The sequence below is a fragment of the Orbicella franksi genome, chromosome 1 (genome assembly GCF_964199315.1).
Source record: "Orbicella franksi chromosome 1, jaOrbFran1.1, whole genome shotgun sequence".
Lineage (NCBI taxonomy): Eukaryota > Metazoa > Cnidaria > Anthozoa > Scleractinia > Merulinidae > Orbicella > Orbicella franksi.
The window spans coordinates 9,344,161-9,360,644 of record NC_138145.1 but is presented as its reverse complement, the minus strand read 5'-3'; the positions used below and the strand labels follow the sequence as shown (position 1 = coordinate 9,360,644).

Sequence of the window (16,484 nt, the reverse complement as noted above, 5' to 3'; positions counted from 1 at the left end):
TATCCGCTGGGTGGTGATTTATCCGGTGGAAAGCGTTAACCACCTTTCGAACTACCGAGACATGGTTTGTTATCTCATTTGTTTGATCTGTCAGGAAGCTTATTAAAAGAACTACTAATTTACGTTTAATATAATATAACACTATTGTTTCGAGTTCATAATTTTGGAGAAGGCATTTTTCTCTTCATAACACGACACCCGCTATTCTTCAAAGTAGCACAACTCTACATTACAACATCCAATTAGTGATTTTTGTCACAAATAGCTACAAATGCATTATTTCATTAGTTCTCCTGAGTAAATCGAGCATCATAAACACATAGCTTGTCCTGGCTCATCAAAGGATCAGGTAACAAGTTCCACGAGACCAATCAAAATCCAGTGGATAGCAAATCTGCTAGTTTTATTCTCTGAAAACTGATATTTCCTCTGGATAGAGTTATTCACCCTTTGAAAACTTATTTTTGACACTGGAGAGCCAGAACACACCCAAATCAAAGGCACAAGAGCTATTGCAGACTTGCCCAGGCTATAGGAACGCCAATTCACTCACAAACGAACGTTTGCACAGTTGAGTTATCCCCCTCGTCACCTACCAAAGGTCCCTGAGGTCCGCGTGGGCCCTCACTACCAGGTAAACCAGAATCACCCTGCAATACAACACAGGAGTTTATTACGAGCCAAAAAAAAAATAGCTAAATCTTCACTAACCTGTGGTGAACATCATTTTATTGTTTGACGTCGCAAAGTCGAAACATATAACTACGACAAGAACATTAAGCCTTTCTCCTTTATGTCTCCATCTCATCCCCCTAGTGTACTGGATATTTGAATGTGTGCTTCTATGACAAAAGATAGACCTCATTGCATTCCCAAAACGTATTTCACAAGCCCAATCCTACGTTGCAAATGAAAAGACAAAGCCATCTATTTAGAAATCTATTTTATTTTGTGGACAGGCCTGTTGCTGGGAGACAAAGCGCTCGCATCGACGTCGAAAGAGTGGTATTCCACAGACAAAGCGTTTCTGTCGATTCATGTGTCAAGTATCTTTGGAAAATAAATGTTGCTTATAAAAACATCTTCGGGAATGGATCAGTCAAGCTTTAGAAAGGTACAAGTTATTTTTCCCTTTCCATCCATGACGTCAGTTTCACCACTAGATAGTTCTTTTTAGAGCTTTATACAGCTGTTCAATATTTTACAACGGGACATACCGGCAGTCCAGTCTCTCCATCGGGGCCAGGTTCACCTTCTTTTCCTTGGGGACCCTAGAAGAAAGAAGAAAAAAAATCACAAGATGAAAACACTGCATGCCATAAAAAATCATGCACTTGCTAATAAAGGCAATGAGCACGTATGACAGAACGCTCTACCAAACCCGTATTTATCTTCAGAGATTGCTGTTTGTAACCAGAAAACGCCATGCCCCTAAATAATAATTTTCTAATCCGAAATGTTTTCAGGGTTAACGTCTTGGAAGTGGCAGAGGCTTCATAGGGAGGTGGCATGTTAAAACAATGCTCCTAAAAAGAAAAGACTGAAAAGATACAAAGGCTTTATTGAGTATTTACAGTAGGTAGTCACGACATTATTCTTGTGGCATCAGTATGGTACATGTTCGGAACGCTAGAACGAACACTTATGTTTGCATATTTAGCATGTCAACCTACTTGGTTCCCAAAATACATGTCAAAAACACACGGCGTAAAAGAGACGAATAGTCAACACTGCATCCCCACATAGCATATTAATTGAATTGTCCCTTTTTAATTCACTCACTTGAGATCCTCTTGGTCCCATTGGTCCAGACAGTCCTTTGGGCCCAGCATCACCCTACCGTGATATTATACATTATAAAATAACTGAGCTACTAGGCGCGCGCTCATTGGTCGATAGGGGAATTTAAATGAGAGTAAGTAAACACAGTTGTGACGTTTAAGATTCGCGCGTAGTTTTGAGAAATATTTTATAAATCCAATAGAGAAATTTTTCTATGTTTACATAGCGTCATATAAACACTTGGGGAGTTGGAAGAATTCGCGAAAGTTATGCAAACGTTCTCGTGTTAAGAAGAGGTTATGTAAACACGGAAAAAGCACTCTATTGCTGAAACAGTACGAATCTACTAGCGTTCTATTATGAATGAATTGTAGAACGAAATATAATACATGCAGGCTTGGGAATGCAGCACCAAATATCATTCATACAGGGAATCTAGATCATAGTAACTATCAATTGCCCTAACATATTTCAGGGCATTTTGCATGCCATGTGAACTCATAACTGCTCATGGTGTTATGACACACAAAAAAAACACCACTCACTTAATTTCGTAATGATTGAAAAAACTTCAAGTCTCCATCAAATTCATAAAAAGTATGCGAAATTGTAGCAAGACAAGTCTATATGCGAGCAATTATCAAGAACTCTTTTGAGTCATCGCGTACAGAAAATGTCAGGTATAGCTATGTTTTCATTATTTTATAGAAGGATGCCAGTTAATCAATTATGACTGTACAATAAAAATACTACTTACAGGTTGGCCTTGTTCTCCGGGAGTTCCAGCATTTCCTTGAAAGCCCTAAAAAGCAAATCAGAGTGGGAAATTCACTACATGTCCTTACCTGAACTTAGAGAAGTTCACAGACAGTAGAATTAGTGGATTATAAAATGACATACCAACAGACATATTACAGCTAAGCACATATAAACATGAAAATTGTAAGGATTCGACAAGCAGCTTCATTATTTTTTGACAAATTTTGTTTCTCCATCCACGTAAAAACTGATGGTCTAAAAGATTCTCCTAAAAACCAAGTAGTAAATTGTACAAGATTTCACAAAAGGAAATTCTGTCCGCTTTGCTTTTTGTAGTCTCGTTCACGCCATAAAGATAAGTTAACCGGCCAACTTTTACACATCGAGCATCTGCAGATTACTGCAAACTTCCCTTGTCAGTTCACATGAGGTCATAAACAATAGAGAGCCATGTTAAATCAAATGAATGCCCAAGTAGACCACTACATGTATACATATCTCCAAGGCATTCTTGCAGGTTTGTTATTTAAAGTCTCGGTCTAATGTTATTCACTGATTTCAAGACAATAAATGTAAGTCTGCGTGCAATAAAATGATACCAACTAGAGTACTAATCAATTAAGAAACTCTTACAGGGATCCCATCTTTTCCAGGGATACCAGGATTGCCCTTACTCCCTCTCTGACCCTGATATAAAAATAATCAAACAGCATTGAGTAAAATAGTTAAACAATGACACCAACTGTAACCAGCATCCACCATTGATAATTAATTAACTTGTGCAGAACTGTACAAAGAGATGAAAGAATGTACCGTAACACAGAAAACCATTGACAAGCATGCCACGGGTGGGCAACAGTGGTGTTTATTTCTTGAAGTCCCACTTACCACTTAAGTATAAAGGGGAGTTCAATTTGAACTTAACTGATTGTTGGATGAACAGCAACTCCAAGTCTAGTTGATGAATACTAAATTTTTTTTGAAGATGCCGCATTAAATTAACTTTTAACAGCTACGTAGATATATATACAGTAGAGACTGCCAACAACTGCAACAACAAACTAGCAAGTACTATAAGCCAGTGCTAAATTTACAAGAGGTAGAAATTCTTAGTGCAAGCGAGTTTCAGTCAGTTGCTTTTATTATTATCCCTAGTATAATTTATCACTTTTCTTACTATTGTAAACTGTACACAGAAAGCAAAATCATTGCAGAGTCATAAAACTAAACAATACTCACCCTAGCGCCAGGACCACCCCTCTTGCCTTTTCCACCCACTCCGCCCTGTTAAAGAAATGTTTTTTGAGCGATGACTCATCTGTTGGTGGTCAATAATAAGTAATATTTTGTGGAGGGTTCAACAAACCCTGCTGTGTCTCACCCTATGCTACCAGCGACCTCCAATTAACAGATGTGTTAATAGAGGAATTGTAAGTGGATGCTCCACCATGACCAATGTAGGAAGACCTTCAACTGTACAGTGAGTGTCAAATAAAGGAAAACTGGCAAACCTTATCTCCTCTGGCACCTCGTGGTCCTCTTCTTCCAGTTCTGCCAGTGCTGCCCTGTAAGAAACACACCTCACCTGATTACTGCTAATCAATATGCAGCTATATGGAATTTGATAATAAATTCTGATTCAATCTTACGACTTGCTCGTGATTTCATTTCTTTTTCCATCACTACATAGCAATATAACACACCACATCATGAATATATTTTATTTAAACATGGAGGTATGAAGTTTTTACAGTTCTAACATTTTAAAAGAACAGCTTAATATGTATTTTCCATGTTAAAAATTGAATCGTTAACTAACAAAATGAAAGATGCTAGACATCAGCAACAGCAGCAACAACAACAACAAAAACAATTATATCATCTTAACTGTTACTATCACTAAAACTTCCAGTTGTTCTTCTGCAAGCATAATGAGATGTTTAAATTCATGACAAAAAGTACAAATATGGTTGAAAAAGTGAAAATATCATAACCTAGGGTTATTATTTCTTTTGCCTTTTTCCATTGTTAAACACTTTACAACAATAAAGTCTGTAAATAACCATTTAATTACGGGGGTTTAGATTTCCAAGAAAGCCAGCTCACAAGTTTATCATTTATCAAATGCAACAGGAACTAAAGAAGTACAGCTCACCTTTTCACCTTTATTCCCTTGTAAGCCGGGTAAGCCTTGGGTTCCCATGACCCCCTGCAGGTAACAAATATAAAGTAGTTGTAATGTTAGCAAATAGCTCTCTTAAGTTTCACTGCACATGGCTTATATACTGAAGAGTGGCACAATCAATGGCTAAGGGACTGAATAACCAGCTAACTTATTGACTGACTGACTGACTGACTGGCTGACTGACTGACTGACTTGCTGACTGGCTGATTGGTTGGTCAATGACTGACTGACTCACTGACTCGCTGACTGACCAACCAACCGACCGACTGACCGACTGACGGATAGTTTGCTTGATTGATTGATTTCTGTAAATGCAATCTTACTGCACAAAGTTACACAAAAAAAAAGCTACTGAAATTCACTTTTATAATTTAAGTTGTGACATTTGGGGTCCAGAATTTTTGAGAATTAGTCTGGACATATTTATCAGTTGGTCAAGTGAATGGGATTGTTTGGGGATTTTTCAAACCGACAACTGCACGTCAAGAAGGCAGACATAGAATGGGTGTCCTCCACCATGCACACTTCTTACCTTGGGTCCAACAGGGCCTGATGCACCAGGAGGGCCCTGTATTCCTATTTCACCCTGATGTTGCAAAAAAAAAAAATGACACAATGAAACTTTGAACTTGTTATATGTATCCTAATAATCTTTTTGACTGTGAGTTCAATTTTATTTAACACAGGGCAGCACATGTAACACTTTTCTAATTACCTTCACTATGAATACTGTAAGTTTCTCAGATACTTCAAACAAAAAAATATAAGAAATTATTTACACTTTGATGAAAATGGTCTGTCACAATCAAAGAACATGATATTTTATCAAAACCTTTAAAAGCAACTCACAGGAGCTCCTTGAGCACCAGGTACTCCACTATCTCCAGGGATGCCCGCAGGACCCTGCCATGGACAGAATTTGGGAGTGACTTGTCAGAAGGCTTACGGTATTAAATATATCAGACATGGTTCAAATGCTTTACAAGGCTATAGATGTAGAGAATAGTATGCAAACTTGAATACCACCTGCAAGAAAAGAGTTCAACCAGATGCAACTTGCTCATGTGTGATGATTTGCAGCTCCAGTGCTGCAATTGAACCCGAGATGAACTTATACTCGAAATAGTAACTGAATCAAGAGGAGTACTTAAGGAGTAATCAGGTGATTGCAAGATCTAAACTCAACAAGCATGCTGTGTGAGCCTGATTGCAAGATCTAAACTCAACAAGCATGCTGTGTGAGCCTGATTGCAAGATCTAAACTCAACAAGCATGCTGTGTGAGCCTAATTTGAAATTATGAACATCATTACCTGAACTGCTCCTATAGCAATAGCATCAAAAGCAGATTTTCAGATCAGAAGCATCAGTAGTATTTGCTATCATGTTTTAATTGAACAGCAGGAAGCCAGTAAAACACACATTAGGTAATTATAAGTGATGGGCAAATGGCATACATGTAGGCATCCAATTACAGGCATACTTACCAAAGTTGTACCTGTAATTGGACACCCATGTGATGTGCACTAATTATGCAATGAAAAGGCATGCTGAGAACCAACCACAATAAATAAATTTGTTACGGGCATGATTAATTACTGAATAATTCCAAATATAAATTTCTAATTTAAATTGCAAGAGCAAGATGTTATGTTGTTTCACCTTATCTCCTGGTGCACCTGCAAAGCCTTTGGAGCCAGTGGACCCTCTTTCACCCTGTTGAACACACAACATATATTAGATTAAACACCTCCAAAGAACTACTGGAAAATCAAACATTTGCTTTGGTTGACATCTAAAAGATCTGTTCAGACCTCATACTGGTACATATGTACAGAACCACAAACTTGGCCCGATTTAATTTTCCCTTAGTAGTTTTCGTTTCGATTGAGAAGATAAAACAAACACTCAAGAAAGCGTTTGATCACATTTCAAACATCTCAAAGTTTTGTCAAAAACACTCCTCTACGCATCGTATTTTCAACTCTTCTCGGTGTTTGGAAATGTGATCAAACACGGCCTTTCGCGTTTGATAAATAACTTTAATATTTTTTTTCTTGCTTTTCTGGTAACAGCTCCTCATGGGAATTAACACACATACAAAGAAATCTTTAAGCTGGAAAAGTTTCCATTCTTAGCAGTCTTAATTACTGTCTTAAATAGAGCTGAGTTGATTGAACTTTGTTGAAGGCAGTCTCTAATTGTATACAAAATGCCTAAGCACAACACTCACAGCCTCGCCTTTCTGTCCCTTTCTTCCCTCTGGTCCAGTTGTACCCTGTACAAAGTGATAGAAACAGATAAGTACATGAATGTGTCGTAAGTAATACATATAACTAACCATAATCCCACAAAAGCTGGAAAAATTCAACTCATGTATTGAGTTAAAAAAAAATGTTTATAACTTGAGCAAGATACATCGCCAAGGTAACCTTTCCAATAACTAATATTTTGGCCATTCAGTCCTCTGTGTAAACCACCTAAGGTAAAGTCTGTATACGAGCCAAGTGGCCCACCAGGCTGGAGTTTATATTATCCCGGTTTCCCTAGCATGAAGCGACTAGGAGTATTTCTACTCCCCCCTGGATGGGATGCTAGTCTATCGCAGGGTTACCCCTCGCATTAAGTTCGCTGGTGCCCATTTATACACCTAGGTGGAGAGAGGCACTGTGAGAGTAAAGTGTCTTGTCCAAGAACACAACACAAGGCCCCTGGCCAGGGCTCGAACCCGGACCGCTCAATCCAGAGATGAGCGCACTAACCATAACTAGGAATCGTAACCATTCAGTAAATAAAATCAAGAATCTGGGATATGATACATGTAGATGCTTGCTATATAATCAACCTTGCCAAGAATCAGGTTTCTGCTGTTTTTCATGCGCCCATTATTCGCAGAAGTGGGTCACCCAAATTTATAGAACTTTGTATGGAGACGCCATGTTTGTGCCCTTCGGAGGGGCACAGATATGGCGGCCGTAAAATAACAAAAACATCTTTCGTTGAGTTTTGCAATTGAAACAAAATTTTTACTCTACAGTTCCGACACATTGAAATAAATTCTTCTTCTAGTGCAAGCACCGTGTATTTAGAAAAAACTAACGCGATAACTCATCTTTTGATCTACACAACAGTCTTTCTGGGGGACCATTTTCATGTCATGCAACGCAAAAGCTTGAAGTACTCTACATGTATTACAAAAAGAAGAACTCTGTCGAGTTAAAACATTGTCAAACGTCATGTTCCTATAGGGTCTTTTATCTGATGAAACTAAAACCTCAGAAGGAAAGATAATTTCTAATTTTGGAATATGACTACGTCACATAAAAAGCAAGAATAAATGAGTTGACTGGTTTTGCATCAAAATATTCTGCAAAGTTATTTCACAGAATAGAATGCTTATAAGATCACGATTGTCTTGCCTTCGGTCCTGGGTCGCCCTGTGGTCCTGAAGGTCCTGGGGGTCCCGGTGAACCCTGCAGAAAACAGATGATTATAAACACAGTCTAATGAAAGAGATTTACAACATTTGAGATTGGCTGAGAAAGAGTTTAAGAAATGCATATTAATTGGCATGCAACTCAAACTCATTAATTATACTGTTACAGGGTATCAGGCCATGCAGGGTTATTCCAAAAAGATCATGCAAAACTTCACGTTCGTTTCATGAAATGTTGAAACAGTCAATCAGCAAAACCTGAGGCATCAGAAAGGCTTACATGTAAATTAAAACTTTATCACCAGCAATAACTTTGTTGCACTTACACTTTCACCTTTTTCTCCAGCGGGTCCATCGGGGCCAGGAAGACCCTGAGACAAACAAAACATATGTAAGGTAATATCACACACAAGTCTGCAGGAAATAACACAGGTATCACTTCTGAAAATAAGGCACACATTTAAGTGTTTATGTGGTAATCAAAAGTCAAAAAATATTTGGAGTGCAACTTTTAATCTTTTCTTTTAATCTTAAAAGATTTCTTATGAAACGTGTTCATTCAAAATATAATTAATTAAAAATGTATTTTTTCCTTGAAGATAGAGGGATAATGAAAATGCTACACCTGATTTGTTTTATAAAGATAAGGTGAATATGATGAATATTTTTAGAACTAAACTTAGGCCACAGATTCCGTCTTGACTATATATTCATGGTCAGACTGTTTATCAGTATAGGGCACTATCATGCTCAGTAAAATATTTGTTGGTGCATTCCGTACTTACAGGATTTCCAGGTTGACCACGCAGTCCCTGGGGTCCCTGTGCACCTGGCAAACCCTAAAAAGGCAATTGGTTAACTTTTTATCAAATGTACAGCATGCAAACTGAAGCAGAAACTGACTATGATGTTCTAGCATCATTCAGACAAATACCAAAAATCATCTAAATTCTAATTTTTGTTGATCAAAGACATATTTTTATCAATCCATAAAAATACCAAAATAAGGCTACATTCATGAGTACTGAGTCAATGAGTCTTTCATATTACCATGATTACTTTCACTGAATCTGTCTGTCTTTGATGGGCTAACCTTAGTACTATATTTTACATACTGTGACTAAATGGATCACTATTGAGCTGAGGCCAGACAAAGTGTTATTTAGGCTAACTGATTGCAGAGTGCTAACCGAGGTGCTTTTAGACTCACTGGAGAAATTATTATACAGTCAGGCTAACTGAAGTACAATTTGACCAATGACACTAGGGCCCATTGACTTAGCTCACTATAGACTATAATACCCATTCACACTAGTCAACAATTTAAACATGTTTGAAAGTGGTTTGACTAAACAAAGTTAAAAATTACTTGCTTGTAAAAAGGTTGCAAAAATACTTTTAATTAATTTATTAATAAATAAATTATTAAAACTTTATGATGTCCTACTAAACCTGATCAAAGCATCAAAAAACAAAATTAAACATACCGGTGGGCCCATTTCACCTGCAGGCCCATCTGCTCCAGGATCACCCTTGAGAAAATAAATATAAATAAATGAACATTTAACACATCTTAAATGACAATATCCATTTTGATCATGCATGGGTCTCAGAAAAAACTTTAGTTAGTAAATTGTACAGTCAAATAAATGTTGTTTCCTAAAAAGAATTAACCATAACCAGGCTAACATCAGCACCATCAGTGAGCAAATCTACTAGCAACATTATGGCAACATATTTAAATCTCACAATGAAAGCTACATGACACCAACATCAGAAGATGGCATTAACCTGGGCTCTGGGGCTCCGGAGAGAAAAAGAAAACATGGTGGACGTACATGTAGAGAGACCTGGCACAGAACCACAGACAAAGAAAAGACAGCTTTGGGGTTTTACTTTACATCACAGGGTGAGGTGGCAGTGGTTGTTTGTGACCGAGTGGCATGGCTGAAAGAAGAATTTCCCACCTACTACTTCCGGGCAATCCAGCTATATAGTGAAAAAGTCTCAATGCTTACCCTTGGTCCCCTGGCTCCTGCAATTCCCTGCTGCCCTGGTGTTCCCACAGCACCCTGCATAAATATCCAGTGGATTCAGTTTAGTCAGTGTTGCCTTTAAATAGTTAACTACCACAGCAATAAGCTGCACAAGTGACAAATTTAGAACATCTCTTTGACAGGTGAATGATTGATATTTAAAGCTGCACCACTGTTCCTGATTAGAAAGTGAAGATCTAAACTGTCTTTTAAAAAAAGTCCTCTGTGTGAGAGCTAGGCCTCAGACACCTAATCAAGCAAAAGTAGTAATTTGAATCATCGTGAATTTACTTAATATCAATAATAGGTCCCTGACTACTCTTAAGTTTCTCAGGTTGATGATTGCTTCACAATTTCTCTAGAGTAATGATTTCACTACAATTTAGGTTTGAGACACATCAGACCATAACAAAGTTGCCCAGTTCATTTAGAAATATACCTTATGAGCTAATGAGAGTGAATTGGATTAGAGGAGTCCTTACTTAACAGTCAATACCATAACAGCTGTTCAATGATCAATCACTGCCAATGGACCATGATGCAAATGGTACCGATCAGAGATATGCAGACCATCAACTGCAGGGCTTCAAATAACGGCCGGTCAACAGACAATGTCTGGTCAAAAATAGGTTTTGTCCAGTCAAATTCTTAGATGGCCGGACAATTTGTCCGGTTGTTTATGCTGGTAAGGAAAAAATTTAGAGTTTCAAGTTTTCAATATTTAAAGGTTCAATATTATTGGCATTTGTGAAAAAGGAGGGGAAAAAGGTGGATACTTAACTACCAGACCAAGAACTTTTAATAAATGATTCATAGTCACAAAATTTCCGGCTATCGTTGCAAATTTTCACACAAATGTGATACTGATTTTGCTGTCCCATGCATTCAACTTTTCCTGCATTGAGATCGATGCTCACATACAATAAATGCTTTGAAAATTTACTTGTTTCATATTTAAACACCATGTGAAGGGAGGAGGGGGCACTTTCATAGCGATAAGACGTAATCGATGTTTGTCCAGCCAAAAATGGAATATGTCTGAGCAAAAATAGGTTTGATGGGACAACTTGACTGGCACCAGCCCGGAAATTATTTGAAGCCCTGAACTGCATGTTAAACTTTGAGTAAACTTGCATTTGCATTTGGAACTCAACATGTTCTAACATGTTTGCTTTTGCGTTGGTAGTCAAACGCACACAAACACATTTAATAGATCACACCATCGACTGACTCTGAAGATGACCACTCTGACACTGACTCTGAAGATCACTTTTGCTCAGGTAAATTGTACACAGTTATCAAGAACAGTTCTTTTCACACTAGACAAATGACTCAATTCAAATCACTCCAGCCCTGAGTTCAAGCTATTTAGTATGTATTTACTACATGTGCATGGGATTGACTGAATGAATATTCACAGCACCTTGGGTCCTTGAGGTCCCGGAGGGCCAGGAGGTCCTACCATACCCTGTTGAAAGCAAGATAACAATGGTTAGTGCACCCAAATTCACAATTAGCCAATCAGAAGGCAAGCCCTCTCTATTGTTCTGATGTACTGCAATTCTAATTCACTGACGTGGTACACGTTTGTCTATGGTATCATGATCACTTGGCCAAATTACCAAATTGTACCTTTCTTGGTATGCTTTGGGGCATACCAAGGGAGTTCCATCTCACCATGGGTATTTTGGCTTGACTATGTCTCACCAAAATACGAACCGTGGCTCAACCAAACTTGCCTGATGTGCCACCAATGTGTACCAAAAAGGGTAGAATAATAATCTCTCATTCTTAATGCGTCTGTACGTCCCATATTTGTTGCGTGTTGTGATACATTTTTAAGGGCCTCAAGCTAACATATGCAACAAGATAATGCTACAAGCTCTGACTATAGAAAACGAAATAGATTTAATAAAGCTGTGTAAAATACATGACTGTGTAATTGTTAGTTTTACAATGCATTCCTGATTGTCATGGGTTTCAATCAACGTGGTAAGCCCAGAAACAATTAAAGCCTCTATGTGCTGTGTATCTCAAGTACTGTAACTAATCTGAAATGTATATTGATCAACAAGTTTAATTTTCAGTTATTTCTATTAGTAAAAACACGTACCTTGGAACCCAGATCACCCATTGGCCCTCTGGCTCCTGTTTTGCCAGGCTGGCCCTGCAACAAAAGGCAACATCGAATTATTAAGTTGAAACTTTTCTAAGCAATGGTACATCTTAGTTTTCAGATTCAATGACTTTACTTGCATCACTGTAAGTACTGAATGCTCTGTACCACAGAGTTGTCGCTGATGTAAGGGTAAAATCTGCCTGCAGATCAAAGCTGCCCAGAGCTTTCACTGATTTTAGTAGCATGCAGGATTATTGTCCCCTTCCTCTGCCTCCTACCAGTACCAGATAGGGTGAAAATCACTGAGAGATTACCCCCAGTATTTTTGAAGTTTTTATTACAACCATTTGTTAATGTAAGGAGGAAAAAGTGTCCAACAACCCACGTAATGACCAAAGCAAGAGCTCAGACTTGAATGCATCAGCTGGCCCATAGTCCAACCTGCTAAATAGTAGTGTACTACATCTCCACCGAAGACCTGAACAAAATTTCTGTTGATCAGAGTTGGTTCTCTCTTTTTACAAGTGGCTAGGAAGTTATACAGCTTTATTTCCCCAGGGAAGTTGTAAATGTATATTTAGGACAACATTGATCACATGAGAGATTTTTATCCAATCTATATGTATAGCAGCAAGTCAGTTGACTTGCATAATTATTTAAAAAACAATTTCAACTTACCATGACACCATTGGCACCATTTGGTCCAGTTGGCCCTTGTTCACCCTAAAAAATGATAAAGATTCCAGTGTGAACTAATTTCATAGTAATTCTGTCAGTTGTTGTAGATCATAGCATTGGCAAATGCCTACTTCAAAGGAAATGGAAGAGGTAGAGCGGAAGAGGGCACTTTTTTTGTATTTCCAGAAGCAACAGTAGCCCCAGATCTAGTTTGCATCTCTCTGGCAAAAATAACCCACCACAGGCTTCCAAAAAAGAATGATTCTTCAAGAAAACCAGAAAGAGCGCCTTCCAGATAGCTCTCTGATCCCTTGATAATGTCTTTAAAACAATCAGGCATAATATACTAAATCAAGCATAACATAATTGAAAAGAGATTATATCCACTGAATACAGCTATTTGAATGTTTTTAACCTTAATCAGTTATGAAAAAATCATGAGAAAGCTGCAACTATCATTGCCAATGATCGATGGTTACAGCTTTCACAAGTACATACCTACATGTATACCATCTGCATGTGTTTTTTTTTTTTCACAAAACTTCAATTTCCTCTTTAGGCACCACCTAATTAATTGGCTCTTACAGAGACAAACATGTGTACCTTTTCTCCTGGTAACCCATTCGGCCCTTTAGGCCCTGGCTTGCCTCGTTTTCCCTGTAAAAACAAAATGCCGGCTTTACAATATAATTCCATAAACATTGAACAGTAAGAGAGATGCCCTTTTCAGCTAAGAAAAGATTTGTCTTAATAAGCAGCTTACAGTGAATACCAGTGTAGGTGTGTGACGTGGACTTCCCATTAAAATATTTTTACTATTGGTCATTGTCGTCGTCGTCGTCATCGTCATTGTCATCATCATCGTCATTGTCATTGTCATCGTCATCGTCATCATCATCGTCATCAGTCATGCATTGAAAGAAGAAGACATAAAGTTATAAAATAATTCATATCAAGTAAACTTCACATACCCTAGCACCTTTACGGCCCAGCATGCCGAACTGCCCCCTTGGTCCTTGGTCACCCTGCATAAAACAGCAAACAAAAAAAATCACTTTTCAGCTAACTGCTTTGCCGAGGAACAAATTAAAAGGCATTTCTCACCACGCAGTACTCCAGCCTCTGTAAGACACAAACAATCTGAGATTCAAACTGAAACATTTCACAGAGTACACTGTACTGATATTGTAGCAGTTACTATGAGGAATCCATATTATGTTCACAGATATCTCTGATTAGATGCATGATCTGTTTTCTTTTGCAAACGTATTGATTTTTGTGTAGTGTATGATAATTGCAGACTCCAAAATGCAGACTACGTTAATAACCTACATAGCCCTCTGGTTAGCCTGAATAGCACTCAGGTTAGCCTGCTTACAGTTGGCTATCAAAAGTGGACATGGTAAAGGCAAATGGGAATACAATACTACTTACCAGCAACCATTGTGCAGTCTGCAGTCTGCAAAACTCATACACTGATCTCTGCGCAATACATTAGGCTTGAAGATGTACAAGTCAGTTCTTACCTTTTCTCCAGCAGGTCCTGGGGGACCAGGCTGTCCAACTGAACCCTCGGGACCCTAGAAAGTGTTTCAATAAAACAGATTACAGACTAATGGAAGTCTCACAGTTTCAAAGGTGTTGCACTTGTTCATTATCATACCTAGTTTGAGATGTGGTTATAGGAACAAAAGGTCCTATCAAAATTCCACTCAATTTCCCCATTTCCCAGCCTTGATCAACCTTCACTGTTGCTAAATGCATTCTATCTGACTCAAGACTTATACCCAACCAAAAACGTCATTAATTCCATAGCTATTATGGCTGTTGATAGAAAGAAAAGACCTGAAATACTGAGCAAGCAACTACTTTGTTATCAAAAAAAACGGCCATAATGTGTTGCAATTTTCCATCGATTGCTGTAAAACGAACTTTAACTCTTTTTTAGAAGTTTTCAAACAAGCAACCGCTGATAGTCAAATTGTTAATTCTGTATACGTACTGTTATTTCACTCAAGGAAACGGCTTCTCAGTTTACAGTTACACAAACATTTCAGTTAAGCTTAACATCGTGTCCACACACAAAGTTTCGACGCGAAAGTTAGCCTGTAAAGTTGAACGGGCATATCTTCCTACATTGAGATTACCTCCGCCATCCAGCGAATGCCGGTCACCCGTAAAGCCATTATGATAACGCTTAAGACTTGAGCCTCCCACTAGAAAGCTTTGAAAATGCATTCGAGTCAAATTAGAACTGAATGTTCTGGCAGTCCTGGGGTACGTTAAGAAATGAAAGAAGCGGAACGCCAAACACCGAATACACTGTTTGCTTTGCGGTTAGTTTTACCCGTGTCTGCTGGCGGTTAGCTTTTATTTGTTGGAAAGGGCCAAATACAAGATAATGTTGTCCTTTCCAAAAATATCAAAGCTAACCGCAAGCAAACTTGAGCGAAACAAGTTTATTATAACCACATAAAATAACCACAAGCAAACAGTCCACTGGTAAGCGGCCATGTTGTCAGAACAATCGTTACCAGGACCACCTCGGTTGGTAAAGCCGAGCCATCTCCAATATGCGAACGAAGCAAAGGAAACGACAAAGAACCTCTTTCGTTATTCTTGTGCCGGTATGTCTCAATTATCCTCTTAGGTTTCAGCTAAGGGCATGAAACCATTCAATATTGAAAGCGAATAAGCCAAATAAAGATTTATTTCATCAATCCGAATTTCAGCCACGCCCTCTGGTCGCACAAGCCTTTCAAAGACTTCAAAACGAAAAGCTGTGAAATGATAATTACACTGAGCGGCTGGAAGTTCTATGCTGAATATCCCTTGCCCCTACGTGAAAATCGCGACCATTACAGTACTAGCGTCAATAAGAGAGAGAGAATGAGGTATTTTATTAATTACAAGTTGAAGTTCCGGACGGGACGTTCCTGACAAAATCATCCGCATGAAAATGTTAACTAAACAATTACAGCATCAGATCCATTCACTTCCTAACAAAGACAATCTGAGAGTTCCAAAAATAATTTTAAATTATACTGCGCCCCTGCATACTTCTTGTTCATCATTTGCATAGACGGCAGCCAAAGAGGCAAACGGTGGTGGCTCTATATAGTACTGAACCATGAACTACGTCCAGTCTTTAGGCCTGGTCCACACTACAGCAAAGAAATTTGAAAACAGAGTTTTTCCTTTCTGGTCAGGCCACACTAATCCGTCACGAAAACGGAGCTGTTCGAAAACGATGACGCCACGATAATTATGTGATTTCCCTCCCCGAGCATTCTCGTCCCCAGACGCCACCAAGAATCGCGACCCGATTTTCTGAGCGTGCCCAGGGTTTTCGTTTCGCATTCTCAGCATATGAAATTTGTCAGATTTGACGCAACATCCGTGAATCGTGAACGGTCCGTGAATCGTGAACGGTCCGTGAATCTGGACCAACCCAGGTCGCGATTTCTTGGTGCTAACCAAAACGAGCGCG

At 38.6% G+C, this 16,484-nt stretch overlaps 2 protein-coding genes across 3 annotated transcripts in view; one reads left to right on the top strand and one right to left on the bottom strand.

Annotated features, from left to right (window-relative positions):
- The window catches only part of LOC145488412 (uncharacterized), a 52,936-nt gene that overhangs the window by 23,615 nt on the left and 12,837 nt on the right, over positions 1-16,484 (bottom strand). The window contains exons 1-24 of one of the 2 annotated variants that reach the window (XM_081467281.1): positions 15,401-16,198; positions 14,521-14,574; positions 13,966-14,019; positions 13,598-13,651; positions 12,995-13,039; positions 12,311-12,364; positions 11,621-11,665; positions 10,180-10,233; positions 9,649-9,693; positions 8,947-9,000; positions 8,488-8,532; positions 8,145-8,198; positions 6,959-7,003; positions 6,388-6,441; positions 5,576-5,629; positions 5,259-5,312; positions 4,697-4,750; positions 4,053-4,106; positions 3,781-3,825; positions 3,175-3,228; positions 2,540-2,584; positions 1,783-1,836; positions 1,218-1,271; positions 597-650 (exon numbers count right to left, since the gene is read on the bottom strand). In XM_081467281.1, the coding sequence (XP_081323407.1) occupies positions 597-650; positions 1,218-1,271; positions 1,783-1,836; positions 2,540-2,584; positions 3,175-3,228; positions 3,781-3,825; positions 4,053-4,106; positions 4,697-4,750; positions 5,259-5,312; positions 5,576-5,629; positions 6,388-6,441; positions 6,959-7,003; positions 8,145-8,198; positions 8,488-8,532; positions 8,947-9,000; positions 9,649-9,693; positions 10,180-10,233; positions 11,621-11,665; positions 12,311-12,364; positions 12,995-13,039; positions 13,598-13,651; positions 13,966-14,019; positions 14,521-14,574; positions 15,401-15,508 (1,287 nt within the window). In that variant the 5' untranslated portion in view covers positions 15,509-16,198. Of the gene's footprint in view, positions 1-596; positions 651-1,217; positions 1,272-1,782; positions 1,837-2,539; positions 2,585-3,174; positions 3,229-3,780; positions 3,826-4,052; positions 4,107-4,696; positions 4,751-5,258; positions 5,313-5,575; positions 5,630-6,387; positions 6,442-6,958; positions 7,004-8,144; positions 8,199-8,487; positions 8,533-8,946; positions 9,001-9,648; positions 9,694-10,179; positions 10,234-11,620; positions 11,666-12,310; positions 12,365-12,994; positions 13,040-13,597; positions 13,652-13,965; positions 14,020-14,520; positions 14,575-15,400; positions 16,199-16,484 lie in introns of those variants that run through there. The other variant, XM_081467271.1, reaches the window with a different exon arrangement.
- LOC145488568 (uncharacterized) overlaps positions 16,225-16,484 on the top strand; it is a 1,895-nt gene continuing 1,635 nt past the window's right edge. Inside the window, exon 1 of the mRNA XM_081467456.1 lies at positions 16,225-16,484. This exon is cut by the window's right edge and continues 1,635 nt beyond it. The gene's annotated coding sequence lies outside the window, so the exon portion shown is untranslated.